At 37.7% G+C, this 22,790-nt stretch overlaps 1 protein-coding gene across 3 annotated transcripts in view; it reads right to left on the reverse strand.

Moving 5' to 3' along the window:
* The window catches only part of TENM3 (teneurin transmembrane protein 3), a 469,784-nt gene that overhangs the window by 159,193 nt on the left and 287,801 nt on the right, over window positions 1–22,790 (reverse strand). For all 3 annotated transcript variants that reach the window (XM_042870719.1, XM_042870718.1, XM_042870720.1), the window contains one exon: window positions 7,024–7,233. In XM_042870719.1, the coding sequence (XP_042726653.1) occupies window positions 7,024–7,233 (210 nt within the window). The remainder of the gene's footprint in view (window positions 1–7,023; window positions 7,234–22,790) is intronic.

The raw sequence follows: 22,790 nt of genomic DNA on the forward strand, positions 1-22,790 counted from the left end.
CTTCTCCTTTTACCTCCTGTATTATAAATTAACTTCTCCTGTAAATCTGTTAGAGCCTACTTTTCCCCACAAGAACAATCCATCCTCGCTCCTGCCTGTGACTTCAGGGCTCTCCCATTAGCAAGCTGCAAGTAAATTTAAATTCAAACTCCTTATCTTGCAATTAGAAATGCCTGTAATCAAGATAGTCAAAAGAAACAGTCTGTGTGCAAGCATTAGCAAGAAGGGAAGGAATGCATTGTTGACTCGAGGTACAAGTTTGTTCAGTTTAAGCCATCTGACATTTGCAAACAGCTACCCTTCCCCCCCCCCCCCAACTCATTAAGACTATATTCTGAATTGATATTATACTTTGTTTCAGAATGAATTTCTCTTCACAGATTTTCCTGCATGACTTTTTATAATATGATATACAATGGGGGAAGGAGGAGGAGGGGAGATGTCTCTGTATCAGATCATCTCTGCAGTACGATGCACAGTTGGCAGGTTGTCCCATCTGGCATGCTTTTGAGTGTAAGACAGATAATTCGTCAATCGGAATCCTTTGATTTGTGAAGAGGCCGAAGTCATCATTGGAAAGATATTTTGCAGCTAATGATACAGGAGGTGTGGGGGAGACTGTTCTTTGAAGGCTACAAAGGCCAAAATCTGAGGAGAAATAATTGGTCTCGGCTCTTCTACTAAGTAACAGAGATCGAAAACTACAAAAATCTTTAAGAGAAACACATGACTTACAACAATCAGATATGAGATCTAATTGCCCACCACTTTGCAAAATTTGATTTTGGAGGAGCGAGGGTGAGATTGGGGAACTTTAATTTGCTCTTGGCAAGCAAAATGAATGCTTAATTAAACCGAACAAATGTACATTTTTGTACATTAAGGGAACAATGTCGACAGAAGTTTGGCTTAAAAACCAAAGAAAAAGGATAAAAAGATGGATTCATGAGACTGAAATCAAATATCAAAAAGGGATCAAAAATAAATTGACTAGCAGTCATGACTTTTTTTTTTTTTTTTTTTTTTTTAAGTTTTAAAAACAGCTATATTTGCCCCGAGCATATGGAACAGATAAATTTGTTGATCTTTACCTAAAGGATATTGGCCTCCCTGCACTATCTGATTTTTGAATATAAGAGATTAAATGCTTCTGCAGCTACTGAGGAAGCGCTGCAAGCATCACTACACACTAGTTGGAATGTAACAGTCTCTGGCCTCGGAAAAAAAGTCAGCATCTATTTTTATAGAATGAACTTACTCCATATACACTGAAAGCTTGTCAAATACCTTTACTCAGCATCACAAGCATTTTGGGGATCAAATACATTTGCTTACTAAGTATTCTTATGAGCATGTACATGCCCAGAAGACATTTGTCAGTTTTCATTCAGAATAGACAGCCTTATTTTGTCATTTTGCAGGACATGAGATGTTTCAGCAAGTGGGAAGGGAAATCAGCTGTTTTGCAGTACAGGAATACAGGACAAATGGCAGTTTTCTGTCAAACGTAAACAGACAATGCATGTGCACTGCTAATGAAGCAGACATTACAGCTTAGTGTGATAATCTCCGTAATAAACTACGAAGTCATGTATAGCTGATTTGAAGCACACAGACAAGAGCTCTAGGAGGTTATCCAAGTCTGCCTTTTTCTGGGCAAATGCAATCTCATGTGCATGATTCTGACCTTTTTATTTATTTTAATTTGATGTTACAGGTGACAGAGCTTCTACGATTTCTCTGGGGACAGCCTTTGACATCATAATACAGTTCACTAGTAGATAGTTTTTCCTGACACTTTGTTGAATCCTTCCTCTCTTTATTTTCATTCTATTGCTTTTAATTATATGTGTGGTATGTAAAATGCTTCCTTCCACGTTGAGTTGCTGGTTTCCATCAGCACTTAATTAGCCTTTAGACTACGTGATGAGTAGAAGTTTTGTTCTCTTACCTATTCCCATATATTATCATCTCCACCCTCTTAAATGTTTTCACTCTGATTTATCTGAACAGCAGACTAGCCAGCAATAATACCATAATAAGAGAAATTGACAGTAATTTTAAAAAAGCAAGATGCCCCAGATCAGAATTTATACTCCACTGATGTTATACCCACAATTCTCTCTTTTCCAATGCATTTGCATGCCTGGCTCAATCTATTTGTTAGTCAGACCACACTGCAAATTTATGTCTGATTTGCTGTTCAGTGTTACTAAAAATCTCCAGGACCATTCTTCCTCTTCCCCCCCCCCCCCCCAAATGTTCTACATCTCAGGCCAGTTTAAAATTTTCAGTTCTAACATCACCTTATTAGTTTCTGGCTATACAATTAACGATCTTTCCTTGTCCTTTCCTATTAACTTTTTGTCCCCAATTGGTACTCAGAACTCTCACTATTTAGTATCGCTGGGAAACTTTATTAGTGCCATTTTTACTCCTTCACATAATTAACGATGACGTTAAATAAAACCAAGATTACAGCATATCCCCATGATGTGCTTTAACACAACTCCTAGTTTGATCTATTATTCTTAATTTATTATCAGAGACTACTTCAAACCAAATGGGACTGAATTCATTTTTTAAAGCAAGATGTCTTTGGACCAGTGTCAGACCTGAAGACAAATTATGTGTACTGATACAACAATGACAAAATTTATCATGAATTACAAGATAAGAAAAAAAAAAAAAAGATTAATTCAATGAACAATGCTTAAGATGACAATGAAAGGAAGGGGCACCCAGGGAGTTTTCATGGAATTCACATGGACTGTTAGTTCTTCGAATGACAGAAGGAAAAAGCAGCAAACATACACATCAGCAGAAATGCCCAAACAGCTTTTAAGCATTTGATCCTACCCCACCCTGTCTGCACCTCCTTCTCATCCAGCATTTTTCTCCCTCCTTTTCTTCTTCAATAATCAGAACTAAATTGCTCTTTATTACATGGCAGACAACTGCCTGGCCACTCAGTTTTAGTTCAATATTACGTGTGGCTTCCCTTCTGGAAAAACTACAACAAGGAAAGTTCAGAATGAGAGCTAGGCAGTCTTTCGCAGACACTTAAACAAGACTGCCAGTAAGTGCAGAGACCAAGGCCCGTGAGGTCCTTCTAAGATGTTGAGATGACTTTACTGTGGCTCTTAACATTCATAACAACAGGTTATTTCCAACCTTCACGGAAGTAGCACGGGCACAGAGGGGAACCCATACTGTCCCTTGCTTTTGGTGTAAAACAGGAGGTCTTTCTGTTCTCTCAAGAGAATCAACAAGAATTGCAAGATTGGAAGAGCTGTCTTAAGTCCACCACTAACTTTTAACACAGATTCCCATATTTACTGTTCAATTTCATTTGTTTCTAGTGAGAAGAACAAGTTAGAAATTTGAGGATATGGAAACTACAGATTGCTTAGTCACAGTGGTATATATTAACTGAGATATCTTGGCAGAAAAATAAAGCATGATAGTTGAAGGGTAGATTTGAGCAAAACTAAAAATACCCATTTCAAAGAATCAAAGAATTGCAGGGGTTAGAAGTGACCTCAAGAGATGATCGAGTCCAATACCCCCCAACATCTATGCTTTGTGCGTGCCTTCATAATCTCTTTCATGCTTGAGCATTTGGTCTGCATTCTCTCAGCAGCCTGCAGCAAAGCTAAACATTTTCACTTCGAATTTTTGATATTGTAGTATGAGAAAAACAACAGGCAATTTCAGCACGACAGATACGTTTATATAGCCTCTCCCACCAAATTCTAATGAGTCATCATGAACGAAAGTTCTCAGATTACCAGAACTATACAATAGAGCATTTGATGTCTGCAGTTACTGATAATGCACACTGAGATCTCCAAATATGAATATTTTTTTGTTCCAAAATCAGTAGACCAATAGGCTGACTGATGGGACAGAACCAGTAGAGTAAGACTGAACTGCACAGTGGAGAAAAGGAACAACAAAAAATCTAGGAAACTGAAAGCCCTCAAATTTGTATTCGCCTAAATTTCATAATTGTTAAAGCACCTCTTTAAGAGAAATCAAATGTTTCCTAGCAAACTGTGCACAACAGTCTTTGTCTGACATGAATTTCTAAAGCTACTAGCAGTACCTTCCATTAAGACCACTTCTTGTGAGCATCCAACAGATGGATTTTAATAATTCTCACTTCCCTTCTTCCTAATTTCTTAAATGAAAGCTAATCCGTGTTGGTAAACAAAAGAAACCCAAATGTGTAAATTAACAGAACTCTAACCACAATCAAATCCTTTAAATTTTAAGGATGTTGCTATATTCAACAAATCAACTCAGACTAAAAGAAAACAAATAGATGTTTGCACAGGCTGAAGAGAAAGTAATTTAACTTGTACTCACAAAAAGTCAATATAACTGAAAACGGTAATAGAATTATTCTCTGTCAGCACCTTTTCTATCCTAAATGCTTTGAAAATGCTTCCCCTAGCTAAGATACCTAACAAAATTATCCAAAAATATAACACTTGAGTTATTGTGTCATCCATTAAAATCACGTAGAATGGAAGGTTCCTTTGTATTTAGATGCATTAAAATAAGATTGGTGAAAAAAATGACATTCTTCTTTGAGAGGAATATCCTATTCATGCTGCATTAGCATTTTAGCTGAAGAAAATACACTAAGAGAGTACCAAGGGCCACAATTAAACAACTTTTATTTTCTAGTGCAGATCTGGAGAGATTTATCTACTATTAAAAAAAAAAAAATAATAAGCTATGCAACTATGCAAATCACTAAATAGAAGAAAGTTATGAGTAGCATAGAAACAATTAGCTTGATTACTAAATTCAACCACTGTCTTTTTTTCTCCTCCACAAAGAACACCATTTTTTCCATCTAATAAGTCAGCAGTATAAGATGTAAGAAATAACATCAAAATCAAGCAACTAGATTTCCCAAGCAATATTCACATACATGCTGGATGAAAGCATCCTGTTCCTTAAGAAATGCAATCCCTGATCCTGCTGCTGAGCGACTCATAGCAAACCACCTATGGCCTTCTCATCTTCCAGCAGAAAGAAAAAAAGCAGCAATACTTGAATTTCGTCAATTACTGACATAGTAACTGCATTCAGCAAGTTCAAGCACTTCTAAAAACAAGTCTGATCTTGGGAAGAGGAAAGTAAGTTCATTAACTGTATTATATGACTGCCAGCAATACTAGATTATGAGTGTATGTGTATCACTGATTCCACTCTTTGACAGCATGAAGCAGCAACTGCAAGCACTTCCATTGGACATAATACAGGAAAGGGGTGAATTACAGTCATCAGAAGATAGAGGAGAAAGGGAAGCACAGAGGAAAGAGAGAAGGTAAGAGAAAAATAAACTTTTAGAGCATGCTGGTTGCCCCTTCTGGCTAGCCACAGTCTCACCAAAGACAACTCTCTTAATGTACACTATGGTGTTAACTCTTGCCCTGTCAAAAAAACAAACAAACAAACAAACAAACTTTGTTTTGCTCAGCTGAGGGGCCAAGATTTGACTTGCTGTGGGATTAGCTGAACTTATTTTGGCTGGGATGTTATCGATTGCAGAACATTCCTCAAGGTTGACCAACCCGCACTGACAAGCAATTCCCAAAAGTTTCAGAAACAGCGAAGTGCCAAAACCTAGAGGACTGATGAATACTTACTACTTACTTGATCCAATGACTTTAAGAGGCTAGGAGAGCTAGAAATTTCATCCCAAACATCCAAAATTTTAAGCAGCTTTCTCTTGCTACTGCATATTTCATTTGCAAAGGAGGAGGGTTGATGGATAAGACAGCAATCTAAATGTATTGACTTACTGAACTAAACCAGTCTACCTTTTGGATAATGCATATATTATCTAACAAATACCACATTCATTGACAGAAAAGAAACGAGACATCTGCATTACATAACCTGCATTATGTATTACCATGCTTTTGAGAAGTCCTCATAGATTAAAAATGGAACGAGTTGAAAATGCAAAAATAAACCTGTAATGCTCACTTTTCAAGAATTTAAGCTCCTACCACTACAATCTCAACTCATCTTTTAAAGCATGATGTCTTTTCAAAATAAAAACTGTCAAATCCATGTGCGCAACTGCTCTTAGAAGATTAGTTGAGACATAACAGTAAAGTAGCACTTGTAGTTAGGAAGACTGTTTCACTTCACAAAATAATTCTGTCCAACAAATCAATTTGCAATCCGTAGGCAAAATATTTCTCCAAACCCCCTCTAGTGACTGATATGTAGGATGGTTCATTGCAATCAAAAAACAGAAATGGCTCCATGAAACCAAAAATTCTTGTTCCAGACTTTCATACAACAACCAAAAAAGGAACCACGTGCCTTTTTTTTTTTTTTTTTTTAACAATTAGAAAGATAGATAAAAGGTCAAGATTCTTTTTCCTACAGCAAGACATATAAGCAAGTACTTGCGTTTCATTCTCATTTCTTTCCCAGTGGTTGTTCATACTAGTTGGGAGGATAAGAGCCACAGTAACATGCACTTTGGAGCTGTTTCTTCTTTGACCACACAGCTTTCTTCCACTACAGCTGTTTCCCTAACCTGCAGTGCCCTATCCAGAAACATAAATCCTCTTCTCCCACCTATGGGGAAACTAAAGCAGCAACTGGAACCTTTTAAACTTGATGAGGTAGTAGAAGATACACTTTACATTAAAAAGTTACAGTTTAACAAACTTCATCATACCCTTCAAAATATATAAGTAAATCCTAGTTGCTTGCAACAAACTGCATTACATAAGAAATCATCAATAGCTACTGCTTCATATGAGTACTGCATTCTAAAATAACTTAAATGGTCTTCAATACATTGAGTTTCTACTCTTGCTTATGCTACAGTACTTTTGAAGTAGAAACATCATTTGCTAAATTTCAAATAAAATCAATATAAAATATGAAGTTATTTAGATACTTTAATTTTGTTAGGCAATGTTGTAAGAGGATGGAAAATAAAAGGGTACTCAAACTATGGACAAAGCGTCCTCTTCTTACCATGACCTGGGACAGACACTGAAACAGTACCGGTCTGTACTAGAAAAGAGCTGGCAGTATAGTCCTCATCTGTATCAGAGTCCTGAACTGGCTGGTTGGCATTATTACTTAATAACCACCTCTGGTTGTCATGGAGATTGGGTGATGGAGGAGGGGAGTGTAAATGTTCAGTAACTGATGGACTAGATGAGGAGGATGGCATGGGAGGACCTATGGGAAAAAAAAAAATTAAAAAATGGGTCAAGATACGACATGAACAACAAATCAACTCTTCTTTGCATCACTGAAAGCCAAATTGTCTACCCCAAATAATAAAAAGATGGAAAAAAAAAAAAAGACAACATCATGTAATATACTGGTTTAGATGCTTTACAGTACATGAGGCAATGCCATGATTTGCTATTTCAATGTACAGTGTCTATTGCTCTTCTAAAATTCCAACATCTCTGCAAAACGGAAGGACAGAAGAGCTGGTGCCAATTGAAATAAAATATTTGCTGTGCAACCAGTTGGGAAACATAGCATTTTCTATTTTTTTAAGCACTTATTTTCTTAGGCCGCTGTCAGAACTGAAGCAACTCTGTTTTGTCTAGCAAATACTAATACGTATGTAAAGGAAACACACGCACACTGCACTCTCTTTCCATTCCCATCTCACCTAACCAGGTGAACTAGCAGAACAAAAGTACTCAAGCATATAACCAAATACATAGTTTCCTCTTTCAGAGGAACATACCTGTATTTATGGAAGAAAATAAAACAAATAAAAAGAGAAACAAAAACTGTATTCCAAGCTTACAGATACAGAAACTCGCAGCCTTAAATTGCTACCCTACGAGTTATCCTAACAGAAAGTTTTTAATAGCATTTTTTCAGACACAGATACTATTTAAAACCTATTAGAAAGGGACATCTGTGAAACTTGAGTCCATCTGTACAAATTTTATAAAACATGCATACGCAATGGCTAATTCCCATTTCCACATCTTGCAGTCACCGTAAAGACATCACAAAAGACAACAAGTTTAAATAAAGCCTTCGGATATCGTAACAAAACATTTAGTCCTTTAACAAAATAAAACCCAAGAAGCAGTGAAGAGTATCCTGCTATGTATATTCAGCACAGATCACACTTAAGATGTCCACAGATCTGCAGCCCTGAGTTGTCTGTGCTTAAGGAGACCACTCCCAGTAGATAGAGGCCTATGCCATGCCTGAGCTTATGTGGTCTTCCTTAGTGAGGATTTGTTTTTCAGAATACCAGGATTATCTTTTTTCCTGAAAAAAAACAGGGCACCAGGGTGTGTAATAGTATCCAATCTGATATCCCGAACAAGTCCTCTTCTTAGAGGATGCGCCTGTCAGTGTGGAGTGCCACGATCCTTGTAAATTTACCATATGCACCTTTGCGCGAGGATTAAGGGGGTAGAGACCACCCTACACTACAGTAGCTGTGATTTCACTCTTCACAATGGAATACCCATATTTGTGTATTTGTTCTGACACTGTCCAGGCATTTACTCAGCTCTCTGACATCTCTTGCAGGTACCACAGTCAAATTACATTTCCTTCTAGAAGAATCAAGTTAGCTGAGGCTGGCGCAGATAAAATACCAGACTTTTCAGGACTTCTGATTTCATACCTAAATTCCTCAAGACAAAGAAATGATCCTGAAGAGCTCTGCAGCAGTCACCACCAGCACAGAACTGCCAGAACATCCCAAAGGGGCAGAAAAGACTAGCGTAGTAATGACTGTTGTGCTGTGAATCTGTTGCTCCTATATTACCCTCATTTCCTAAGGGGCTGTGTTGAGCTTGTGTCAGTAACCTAGAGAGTGCTTTTTCCACCACTGATGTGGTTAATGGAAAGAGCAAGGCAACTCTAAAGCAGACTGAATGGTAAAAACAACAAGAAAGGGTCTTTAGAAAGAAGCAGGTTGAGAAAGTTGGCATAGGATGGAAAAGTGAGACTCCTCCCTTTGTAACTTAGCACTCCCAGTGAGGGAGCTGTGCCAAGTCTCTTTCCATCCCTTCCCCTCCATGCTGCACTGAGATGCAGACTCAGCTGTGGAGACCTTCCTCAGTTCTAGGGAAGGCAGCCAGAGTTCTTTCATAGCTAAAAATGAATACAACTAGGAGAGGCGATGTCATTTAGATAACTTCTGCACAAGTCCTCAAAGCCAAGACCGTGTTAACACATATGGTGGTAACTTGGTGCTGTCTCCGTTCTTATTTTATTGGACCCATCTACGGAACTTCAAGCCATCTCACTATCACAGTTCACAGAATCACAGAATCACAGAATTGTAGGGGTTGGAAGGGACCTCCTGAGATCATCGAGTCCAACCCCCCTGCCAAAGCAGGTTCCCTACACCAGGTAGCACAGGTAGGCATCCAGGCAGGTCTTGAACAGAGCTTACCTCATGCATGAGACTGACAGATCCAACTACTAAGTTCAACTTTTTGTACTCTTGCTATTTGAATATAATAGCTAAATGAATATAATAGGTTTAATACTGAAACAGAGTTGCCTCTGTTATCTCCACTGGGCTCTAGCTGCAACAAACACTACTAATAGTATTTAAAAGCAGATTTAGCTTTACATGGTGTAAGAATAAAGTAGTTTGGCAGTCTTAAGTGTTTTACTGCCTGCAGGTGGGGAGTTGTAACAGACAATGAAGCAGCTTTATTACATAATTTCTGAAAAAAAAAAAAAAAAGAAAAAAGATATTAACTTTCATGGATACCATTCATGACTAAGAACCTAAATTTAAAGTAAGGGAAAAAGAGGGCTTTTCTACCATCTAATCATTGGTATTTTATCGTACTCTATAGCATAGTTCTACTGGAAAAGTGCAGTACCTCTCACTGCTATATTAAAGTTTAATATAATAATAGAGCTGGCACGGATAACTTGAATCAACGTCTCTCCCTCTCCTTTGTACAATGCTAAAATCCTGATGAATAAAACAATTTTTTTCATCCACATTCAGCACAGCCTGAGACATAACATCTTAGGAGCTCACTGAAACACATTAGGTCCTAACCAACTGGTTTCCCAGGAAAGAAGCATGTGAGAACCTAGCTAAGAAGTGTTTGCTTAATTCTTTCAGGCCATTTACTTCCTCTCAGACTTGCAGGGAACAGCGCAATATATACTATTAACAATTTTAAAACACTTTTGGTTCTGGAAGGAAACCAAGCTCTTACCATTAATCAAGTAACTCCTGCATGAAGCCCTGGGCTTATGGCTGGGGAAATAACAAGGATGAGGGAGTGACATTTTACAGCGCTCAACTTGGGAATTTGGAAGAAGAAAGCAGACATTTATTTGAGTTCAAGATAAAGAGCTACCAGTTTTTCTTGCTGCACCTTGATTTGTTATGTTGTTTGCCTTAGTGACCTGCATTATTAATTGAGAGTGTAATTAAAGCTTTCTTTATCACATGTCCAAACTGATTTAGATAACCACTGTATCTCATTCAGATAATTACTTTTTCCCAAGTAAAAACTAACAATATGTTTTGTTCTTTTGTTTTTTAAATTTAATTTGGAACACATCTCCTTTCCTGGTTTTAGACTCCTCTGAGTACAGAACAGCCTTTCAGATGTGTATTATCTGAAGCAAACCAGCATACCTATGGAACTTATGCATAAAGATGTTTTCAATATGCTTCCCTTCACTTCCTCAATTACACTCATTAACTTTCATATACAACATAGCCTTGACTACACCAACCATAATCACACAAGATATCCTATTGCCTGAAGACGTGTCATGTCCGAGACCTCTTAATTATTTTGCAAATTCCCTCATTTATCCAGATTTATTAATTGCCTCAATGCTTTGTGGCTAATTGACACTGCACTGGTGAGCATCCATCCGGAAAGAGCGATCCTCAGGTGCTCTGGACTACAGTTTCTCAGTTCAGAAAACAAGGTGCCAGGTACAAGGCAGAAAAATGGGGTTACGAGCAAATTTTCCACTAGCATACTCAGTGGGGACAGTGAATGGAAAAATTAGGTGGTTATGCCTGTAACCCTTGCAGCAAATCATGCAACTTTGGTGATTTTTCTAAATCAACCTTATAGCAGCAGGCAGGTCGTTCCTGTCACGAAGTTGCACGGTCTACAGAGAACAGGGAGCCAGTGACAGCACGAGCCAATTCTTCACAAGAACCCTAGGCCAACCAGCTGGGACGCGTATTTCTGTACAATTTCATTCAGCACTGGCAGATCTCTGCAAAACCTTAGTGTGAGCCCCTGTTCGATTCCAAGTGTAAAGATGGATAGCTATCTACGCTGCCATTTATAGAATAAGCTACAAGTTAAGAAAAAAAAACAAAAAACTTAGCACTAGAAGAAGAGGGATCATAGACATCATGCAAATTCCTCTCTGATTTTTTGTATATGGAATGAAAGGAATTTCAAACTACTTGGTAATAACTCTTAAATCTTAGTAAACATGTTTAAAAATCACAAGAATCATTATGCATGGCAAAATCCAGTTTTGTTAATTAACAGTCTTTTTCCCTACAGCTTAAAGGCACACAATGACGCAAACAACATTTTATTCTAAGGAAAAGCAGAAATCATTTTTTTTCCCCTCTTCTCCAACTTCTTTTGGTGTACATTCAGCAAGAATTTCAGTTCTTCTGCTTTGTCTCTTGCCTATATTCAAATAAAGCAGATTTTTTGTTCCTATTTTGTGACTTCAATGTAAGACAGTAAGCTATTTTCTACTACTAAAAAGTACACTTAAAAGTACTTAGATCTCCTCTATTAGATTTATTTAAGAGGATAAACACACCTTCATATGTTGGTATTTTCATAATGGAAAATATACGATTTTTAATTAATTTTTCAGGAAGTACATAAAGATTTCTCACATGGAAATACAGAAGTCTGCAGAAAATACAGGCAAACTCCAGTAGTATCAGCCTCAATATAGCAATATGTGAGGATGCTAATTATTTTTGTAAAGAAATAAGTCCCAAAAGAAGGTAAAACCCAAAGAAAACTGGCTGTAAGAAGAATATAAACCAAGAAAGTTACCTAATTTGTTAAAAAAAAAATAAAAAAAAAAAGTACAATTCTGTTCCGGGTCTACATTCACAAAGTGACTGAAGCATATGGAACAGCATAAAATCAGCACTGGTACACACAAAGACGATACAAATGTTGGAAGTAGAGGCGATGCTGCGTATGGAAAAGTATATGAAGGCACAGAAGTCTGAGGCTGACAATTGCTGCTGCATAGCACTATAGGGATGAGAGCCTGGAAGCAACAGTGGCTTCTTCAGAGTGTGGGGGCCAGAGGACATGCTGGAAGGGCACTGCCTCCAGCTCCAGAGTCTCCAGGATGCCCCCACACACCTGCAATCCACACCTTACAGATGTATATGTTAGGTCACTCATACCCTAAGCTTTAAAAATAAAGCAAAGCCATTAAAATCTTTTATACTTATTTGTATTATGAAAAGCAGATAAAACAATTACTCAGCTTTCATCTTTTATCAGTCACTGCATGTTAAAGCAGCACTTTGCTTCAACAGCAGTGGGTATGTACTTGTATTTGTACCCTGCATACTCACTAGATTTATTTAAGAGAAAATGGCATCAGACACTTTCGGAACATAGGATTCAAGAGAAAAGTAGGATGTAAGAGAAGCAATAGTAATGATCTCCTACTGCTGCAGGGTGGGTGGGCTGGGAGAGATGACCCAGAATGTCTCTGCAGAGCCCAGAAGTACACACATTTATGAAAACTCCCAAATAGAGTAGAACTCTTGAAACAGACACTTCACTGGTGATATAATAGTAACAGGGGAAAAAAGCTTACTTGTGATCTTTAAATTATAAATCTATACATGCTGCATTAGTTTTTCTATTGGCATTACTATGTACTTCAAAAAAAAAAAAAAGCATCTGAAAAGAAAAACCAGAACATCTAGCATTATCAACTCACACCACATAAAAAGTGTTGCAGGTTACACATTTGACAAAAGTAGTTTCACTATAAAAAATTTGAAGGGCTATTATTTTAATCTCAATCAGCATGCATAAATCCTTCACCTAACTTTTACGTAGGACTCCTGATGGATGCTTAAGGCAATCTAAGAGCCGACAGCTCTGTTTAGGCTGTTTAGCCACGGCAGAACAATGCATTTTTCGTTTCACAATCTTGGCAGCCCCTGTCACCGAGACTGAATAAAAAATTCTTCCACTGGCATCTCAAAGCCAGAGGGGAAGAGGCTTATTTTGAAGTTAGTGGTAAAGAGTACTTACCGACTTCAACGTCAATAAGAAAATGCTATTAAATTACAAATTGCAAGGTGGGTGCCTTTCCTGATTAAATTAATGGGATTTTTGCTGGTGATGCCATAGAAATGAAGTTTTCATGTTATGTTAAATGCCATTATGTCACATAAACCACAAAACAATCACATACTGTGCAGAACGTGTGTCATATACTTAACACCTCACTAACGCTAAATATATATATTAATTCTGCACTTTGCTTCTGACAACAGTAGATGAAGAGATGCATTTTTTAAACAGTTAATGCAATTTTTCAAACTAGAATCAGACGGTCAGTGGTTTGTGAAGGTCAAAAATAACATCTTCTGGCTAAATTAATTAGAAATCAAAACACTTTCAAACAGGCAGTAGGATACTCACAGCCCTTCTGAATCAAGCTGAGATGAGTCTCTGCAATCTGTTGTACGACTTCCTAGTGTGCTGAAAGCTGTAACACTCTTAAACAGGGCACCTATACCATCCCTAACAAGTTTACCGATAGCATCCCAAAGATCCAATTTCCACTGTATTAGATGCAAATTGACAAAATAAAAACCTCCTGGTACACACAACCCTAAGCAGACAGATTTTGTATTTTTTCATCTCTTCATATAACACAGTAAGTCAGAAATAAGCAAGTTTTAATTGTAAACCTGTTTATTTATTTTTAATTCTGGACTCCCTGTACATTATCCAACCTGTATGACTTGGCATTGCCATTTATCTCTCTGCTGGATACTGCAGCCTTCTGTAGTCAACCTGCAGTGACAGTTATCTCTTAATTAAAACTCTACATGCAAAAAGAACTACTGAAAATTGTTATGGCGTAACACACAAAGAATGATTATTTATAACCAACACAGTTCTTATCTACTTATACTAGAGTCAACAATTGTTGTTATTGTGATAATCTACCCAAGGGAATATATGCATAGACAGTCTTTTCAATACATGAACATATAGACATAAGTCTATAAACAAACTTCTATCTTCAGCAAAAATCATTCTAGTGATTTTTTTATTTTATTTTTAATAATTGCTTTAAAATGCCTGAAAACTATGCATGCAGCCTACTGTGGGTTTTCCATTTAAATGGTTTTGGTTTAGTTTTACACAGCAGATAATGAAACTGTAAACCCTGAATTAGAAAGTGCACTTCCCAAGTTCCAATTCTCCCTGAATGCTAACAAACTGTCGCTGCATCTCAGATGCAAATCTTAAATAAAAATGATGCCCACTTTTCCCAGACATCCTTGAGAAGTTATGTCTAAAGAATTGTGTTGTTTTTAACTCACAAAATCGCAACTGTTTCTGGAGATTGTGAAAGCTGAAACTTTACAAGATTATAATATGAGAACACTGATTTAAGAACAGAAGTAATTCATTAGAAAGCAAGAGAAATTCTAGTCCGATTTTTTTCCCCCCTTCTTGGAAATATATTATGATAATTATGAGCCCGTAATATAAAGCTTGTGATTGTTTTCTGAAAAAGATTTCACAAGAAAAATGTTTATGCATTACAACTGGCATTCGTTTCGGAAATGAAGACTTTGCCTTTTGAGTCTTTTTGTTGTTTTTGGAAATTTAACAGCTGCTGTTTAGCAGATTGCTAAATGAAAGAAATGCCCTCTTCTTGCAGAGGTCAGACTGCATGATCACAGCAGTTCCTTCGGTCCAGAGCTAAGGATGTGTTGATCTTTCCTTTAAATGGAAGTTCAACCTATAAAGAAACTGCAGATTCTGATCCTTAGCTGACAGATTGTTCTAACCTAACTATATCACTTTCTACCTTCTCAGTTTGTTTTTTTTTTATTTCTTAGTTGTATTACCTTACAAATAAGCAGCCAGGTGCAGACTGAAGGTCCAAACAGCGAGGCAAAAAGGTTCACGAGCCAAACTCAAAATCCAATCATCTCTCACTTTCAGTATTTAATTTAGGAGCTATTTTATTCAATTCAACTGTACTTGCCTCAACATTAACTAAAAGAACATACACACCAAGTTGGAAAGGGAAAAGAAAGCTATTTCCAGGAGAATGGTTTTCTGAGTCAAATGAGAAGTTCCAGTTTAAGTGATAGGTCTTAGTATTTTTAGAAGAATACTCCTCCTCCCTCCTTTGCAGTGGATTTTTGGACAAAAGCAAGCTGATCAAATGAACACCAGATTATAAAATGCTTCCATTAACTCCTACCTATCTTCATTTACAACGTACAAGTTCTCTCACAGAAATGCCACCTTCTATTTTGCTCATCTGCTAGGACACAAGATTGTGCATCCCAGCCTCACACATGACAGCCAGGACAGAGATACTAGCTCAGCAGACTTGTTTACACACAGCCACTGGCCACCATCTCATAAGCACTGGCAGCCAGTCTGTGGTGGATGAGCACAGCAGCTGTAGAAGCTATAGGGAAACAGGGCGCCAGGTCCCACTTGCAGTGCTTTGCAGAGTCCAGCCCTTTCAAAATGCCCTTAGGCATTTTTGTAGGCCATATAAGTAAGAATCAGGAAAACACCCAACTTTTTTTTTTTTCTTTCCAGAAATGCAACTAAGCATCAATAACAGGGCTGCTGATATATGCTGTAAGTCACACAACAAGGCTGGACACTCTCGCAGTCTCTGTACGTCCTACATTCACCCAACAACAAAGCTGAAGCTTGCTGTTTCCACTCCACCCTGACCTTTGTAAAAGACTAATTTTTTTTTGATGCTGATATCCTTTCAGAAGGCAATTCATAAAGAGTAATCACCGAAAAAAGTAACCTTTGTGAAGAAATGCTGCTTTATTCTTCCTATCCGTGACATTTTATTCTTAGAGTTGAGATGGATTGAGCCATGTCACATCTGGTTTATCACTCTTCCACAGCATGACCCTGTGTTAGCCTATGTACCTTTTATTTTCAACGTTCCTTTGGGCTAAAATAGGGGGAGGGGGGAAAATCGCCTTTCTGAAACAGGGCAGGAAATGCATCTTGAGGAGCACAAGGGCACTTCAGGATATCTTTAGAAGGGAGCTGGTGACAGTTGCTAAAGAGAAAATAAATACCCTGAGAATGACTCATATATCATTCAGTTTATAGAGTCAGGTAATTTTCCATCCTCATTCCCTTCACCCTGCTAAGAATTAATCTAAGGAGGAACAAAACTAAATACCTATGAACTACATTGAGTTTTCTTAATTTTACTGAGCCCTACTGTCTAAACAATAGACAGGGTGCCAGTTTTGTCGGCTTTTACTACCAGCGTGGCAGCTACTTCACAGTTCATTTTAAGGGAGCTGCATCTTTGAAGCAAAGTGTCTGGAAAAATTCTTAATGGCATTGGATTGACTGTCATACAGACTATAGCAAATAACTTGTTTTCTCAGAGATGTGGTAAAGAAATTTTGACAGAACCTAACCAAGAGCTGCCAAAGCCCAAGTCCTACTCCATGTGAAAGAAAACATCATGCTGTGCGATTACACCCTCTGTTTTCCCAGGAAAATAAAGTAAACCAGTAAAAATTCCCATTAGAATAAAATGGAAGAACTGTGGGATGCTTATAAAAGCATCAAGTAAGCAATGAGAAAGGGGACAGCATTCCTGCTTATGAAACTTCAGACCAGTGAAGGAGCCCTGAACTGCACAGCGTCCACAGGCTGAAGATACCAGCTTAGCAGTTATATTCAGCATGTGAGCTCTTTGCTGCTCTATTTTCAGGAGCTCTCCCTTTCCTGCTGCACTATTGAGTTTTGTTCTGTGTCGAGGCTTTTTTGTCCTGCTATATTAAATCCAACTCCTTCACAAAGGAACTTTTGGGAAGGGAAGGAATTAGAGAATTACCAGAAAATTATCGACTGTTGTCTCACACAGCACCACTCTCACAAGCAACAGGACATTTACTGGACATTGATGTCTCATTACATCTAGCATGTAATTTATTTCTCTGCTGGAACAGAACTTATCAGCTTTGCCCATGTGGAGAAAATGTTTCTACCTCCGAAACAAATAGAACACCACAGGCAGGAAGCTGGAAAGCTTAAATGAAAATCCGCCACATGGTCACCAGAGCTCACATGCTACTGAATCCATGGTAAGACAGCAGTGTCAGAACAGGCCGGAGGTGGTATTTTAGGGACAGATTTTCAAAAAAGCCCAGTCTCATTGCGGGATGATTTAAGAAAACAGAACAATAAAAACTGCTGGGTACCAAGTAATCAGAACAAGTTGGACTCTTTCTTTAGGTGCCTCCGTAGATCTTGCATTTGGAACAAGAAAGAAAGAAACGCTGCTTCAACAAAGCCTCTTATTTTGGAGCCAAATATAAAACCAAAAATACTTAAACCGGTAAGAAAACATAACCAGCATTCATAAAAAACAATGAAGTTACATACTTCTCATTACTCTCTCCCAGTACAAGAACTCATTATGAACTATTTTGACAACTTAGCTAAGATCCCCATTTGATAGCTTTTAATTAGTTTTGTAACATTTTCTCTGTATTTAAACTTGGCAGAACAGCACTGTGCTCTAGCTATATGTAAAATTCATACCCATAAATTTCAAATACATTTAGTTATCCTTTGAACTGCAGGGGAACAGGCTTAACGTTTTTCTTTTCCGAAGCACTTACAAAACCTTCCCATTAGTTTTGGTAAGTCAGAAAACATAGAACGGAGTTAAAAGTAAACTCTGGCTTCAGACTAAACATGGAAGTTTCCATCCAAAAGTACAATTCATAAAGTTATGAGCTAACGAACAAAAGGAAGTTCAACAGTTTCATGAATTGTTAACTGTAAAATCCAGAAATAATAATGTAAGCTTTATTTTGTTGCCAATTTGACCACTTCAGAATAGTAAAACAAAGTAAGATAGACCACTCCAGTTACTTCTAAGAGGTTTTATCTAAATGAAAATAGAAAAGACCTGAAAGACTAGGCCAAAATACATACAAAAAAGATTCTGAAATAGGGAAAACAACTGTTTAAGCCTGACAGGAACCAAGCGTAATGAAAGCTCTTTACCATGCTGTTTCAGAGTCCTTGGGCCTTTGTCCAAACACCAACTGGGCCATTCAAATCTGTTGACAGACAGAGGTTAGCCATCTGCTTGAAAAGAGATGAAAGACAACTCTCATCTGACTGCTTAGCAAAGCTGAAACAACTGCACTTAATCTTAATGGTAGGAATCACCAGCTGAAGCTGTATGAGTCTTTGAGTTCCTGAAAAATTATTGAAGTTGAAGCATTCTTCTTTCAAGATGCACCTCTCAATACCCGTAAAATCTGCCAGCTAAAAACCAATTACTACATAGAAAGCATTTAAAGGCATTGGTCTGGAAGCACTGCTTCGTAAAACTCAGATTCCTCATGTATCTTACTGCATAGGCTTTCCAAGATTATCCACTCCTTTGCATCCACTTCCATCTATCTCTACTTCCAAAACATCTACCACAACTGCTTACTGGCAAGAAAAAAGGCATGAACAAATTCCTTATTTCTTTTTTTTCCCCATTTGAAAAGAGCACTTTTTAGCAGGTTCTTGGCCAAGATTACATTTGTATACACACAATTCTTCTTTTATACAAAGAAGTATTGCAACCAATTATAAGAGCGGTCCCTGAAAAAGCCAACTAATGTCTTGACTTAGTCCACATTCATGCAAGCACAAAGTAAATAATTTTATATGATGCTTAATAATGCAACACTACATAAGAAAAAGACTATGCAGGAACACTTGCAAGCTAAACATATTCATTCTGAAAGGATCAGATTATGTGAAATGCACTTTGTAAATGAAGAGAAAGAGAAATAGAGAATTTAAACCAGTTCTACCCACATCTCACTTCTTTTGTACTTTGGCATGTTTATGCTTAAGTAACAAATAATACACAAACAATACAGTTTTTCTGTTGTAGTTGGTCTTACTATTTATGTTGCTCCAAAAGTAATGACTCCTATTTACTTCAATGACAACTATAATGGATATAAATACCACAATAACACCATTTGATAGAGCAAATTCTCAGCTACAAAACACTTTTTCAACACTGTCACCACCATTAGCTATGCATTTTCTCCAGCAATGAAAAGAGCCTGCATGCCACACTCACAAAACTCTCCACCAGTAGTTGGTGACCCACTGTTTCACAGCTGCTATCATGGAGTAATTGCTAGAAAAATGTTACCCACACAGCCATCTTTCATCAGCCTGAGCAGATGTAAGTTGGAAAGTGAAACCCAGACTAAAGGATGAGCAAGATAGGACAATCCAGCCAAAGCTGACAATGCCTTCCATGGTCTTCAAACTGGAGCCTGGAATTATTGTAATACAAGAGAAAAGTCATCTTCTCTGGCCTCACTCTGGAAGTTCAAGCCTTCAGCTTAGTGTTGCTATGTAGCTGTTTAGGAAATTCAAAAGAATCATCCCTTTCCTATCCCAAAAGATAGTCCACATCACTTTCCTGCTGAGGGTTGCACCCTGAATTTTGTCTTTGATGCAGAATTCACATGTCACCACTCCACTGCCATTTTGACTCTGGCTTGTAGTGGTGACTTTGCATCGTCACTAGTAATGATCCAGGAAACAGTCACCTTCAGTCGTGTTGTTTCAATAGGTCCTGACAGACTTGCATATGGTGATCTTCCTGTTTCTGTGTGAGCATTTCATTCATTTGGTGAAAACTGTGACATTCCAGTGTTGCTACCATTATTTCCAATGCACTGAAGTCGACAATTCAGCTCCATACAAAATTCTGCAGATGAGCTGATCAAGACTTTCATCATTTCATGGTGTGAAAGTTGTGTATGGTCATTTGGAACATGGCTCGTTTTTCAAGGCACTGCTGAAACACTACCCACCACCTCACTGTGTTCACATGCACAGTTTGGTCTCCGTAAATCAAGCACTGAGGAATGTCAGTGGGTACCATGTTTTTCTGCATAGAGGAATCCAGTGACACGCTTCTGCTTCATATGCATTTCAAGTTCAGATGTCACTCTGTCACAGTGCCCCTCTGCTGCCATCTGTCACACAGCAACAACACTGAACAGAATACTAGTGGGAAGGTTCAACCTCTACTACCACGCCACCAAAATCCGCCTCTGATGCAATCAGTCAGCATCATAAAATATGAGGAATTACTTTTGGAGCTGCCCTTGCACATTCTACTTGACTTAAATCTCCTATACGATAAATGCCACAGTATCTACCTGAAGAGATGCAGACAATGTAATAATCTGCTCAGTTTTCTGAGATGTTTCCTCTTTTTTATGGTTCTTTTACCTTATGTATCTTTGAGGTATTCTAGTGCACCAATTTATCACTCATTATGTGTTTTCTGAAGCAGTTAGAGACTATAAAGTCTGTTCTTGGTCAGACTTTTTTACATCTACAAGAAGAAAACAAATCACAGGATACTTTAGAGTCAGACCCCATCAAACAGAGGAGGATGTTAATCAGCACAGTTTAATATAAATTCTCTGTCATACTGCTATTAAGATTATGCATGCCATGGTGAGCAGTTAGAGATATTAAGAACTATACTCAAATTTCTTTTGAATAAAGATAATATATCAGCCCATAATATTCATCAGCTCATGCAAACTCTCAGAAATCCAAGTTTCGCTGCAAGTGTCTTTCTGGATCTGTTTATTTCAGAAGATGCACTATGAACAATGTTATAATAAGTTCTACTATGTTTTAGCCATAAATGACTCATGCATCACTCCATTTGAAAGAATAAAATCCTAGCATGCAAGTACAATATGTTACTGCAGCTGTTCCATGAGAATAACAACATACCCATTTGGAAGGCAAATACATTTACGGAAAAGCCTGGCTAGCAGAAAAAGCAGAAAACAATTTATTATAAACAATAATATACAACACAACTGCTTTATTTGACATTTTTATGGTTACAGTCTGTTTTCATAGAATCTATTGGATTAAAATGCATCCAGCTCTTTCCCTCCCACTCCCGGCTCAAATTATCCTTCATTGATGTTATCAATGAAAAACCCACTAGTTTTCTATTAACTGGGCTTTGGAAGAGGGGTTCCCAAGCTAGTCAAACGTAAAGTCGCTGGACAGAGTGCACCAAATTATTCATTTGCTTCAGGCATATCTTATCCTCTTACCACGATCCCAGTTTAAGTACAGAAACTTAAGTTTCCTTTTCGCTTTGGTTAGTAAAATATCATATTTTTATCTTACAAACCTGAAAAGGTTACAGACTGAATGTTGCAAAGCTGGCAGGCAACATACCTTGGTGAATTTCATGACATGTTTAAAGAGAAGGCAGTGCCATCACCGTCACAGCACCTACGACCTAGAGACAAGGCTTCCTGATGCCTCTATCGTCCCTATTAAAGTTAAGGCAACCTTTCCTTCTGTACTTTTTCCCCCCTTCTTTCTCCTTGCCCTTTTATTCCTGTGCACCTTTCTCATTAGTAGACAACTTTATTTGCCTTCATACTGCAATTAAAAGTTTCACAAGTTTCTTCTGTTATAAATTAATGTAGTGTATAAAAGAAGTGAACTTGCACAGAAATTAAAGACAAAAACAGGTAGAAGTGTTTAAAGTATTCTAAGTTAAATAATTATGCCATTTAACATAAACAACTGGCATATGAAAACAGAGACCTTTTATAGTGTTCAGTTGAATAACATACGTTGAATAATTTGTGGTACTGATATACTGATAATGCCATTGTTTTTTCCCATGAAAGAAACGCTTAAAAGCAGTGCTCCAGCTGGATACTGATGAACACTTCTAGATGGAATAACCCCCAACCATTCCCCAAAAACAGCTGCATACTCATCAACACAAGATCCCAACTACCTTTACTCCCAGATGTAAATACAGCATTGCATCTCACCTGGTTAATGGGACATTTTGTCCATGAGAGACACAAACAGGATGAGGATGCAATCAATCACAGAAAGCAAACAAATAAAACAAAAAACACTAAAAAAAAAAAAAATAAAAAAAAATCACCATCACCACTTAGCTCAATTCAGGCCAGTGAGTTACATCTGGATCTCCCTCATTCCAGGAGAGTGCTTAGATGAGTTCTCAGCTAGCAAGAGAGCAACATGTTCTCCTTCTCTTTTTTCACAAAAATCTTTTAAAAACTGTGTTTAGTTCCTCATCAAGACGAATGCCAAGTCTGCTAAATTATTCCATGACACTGAATTCTTGTTCTTCTGCCAGCCCTGGTTATGTGTGAACATTTTAGGTTCCCTCAGGCATTTATTTTACTACAGAGTCCTGAAATACTTAAGTCTATTAAGACCTAAAATAAACATGCGAAAGTGAGGAATCTGCTAGCTGTTCTTCCAGTCTACATCATAAGGATGTATAGATCATAAGGATCTGCCTACCCCAGAGAAGTTTGGAAATTATTCTCAACAGTGCCACTGAAGCTGTGGTACATTGGACAACAAAAGTCATCAAAACATTCAAGCTACAGCTGGGGGTTCAACTCC

The sequence above is a fragment of the Lagopus leucura genome, unplaced genomic scaffold (assembly GCF_019238085.1).
Source record: "Lagopus leucura isolate 7727_CA_CO unplaced genomic scaffold, USGS_WTPT01 Super-Scaffold_100004, whole genome shotgun sequence".
Taxonomy (NCBI): domain Eukaryota; kingdom Metazoa; phylum Chordata; class Aves; order Galliformes; family Phasianidae; genus Lagopus; species Lagopus leucura.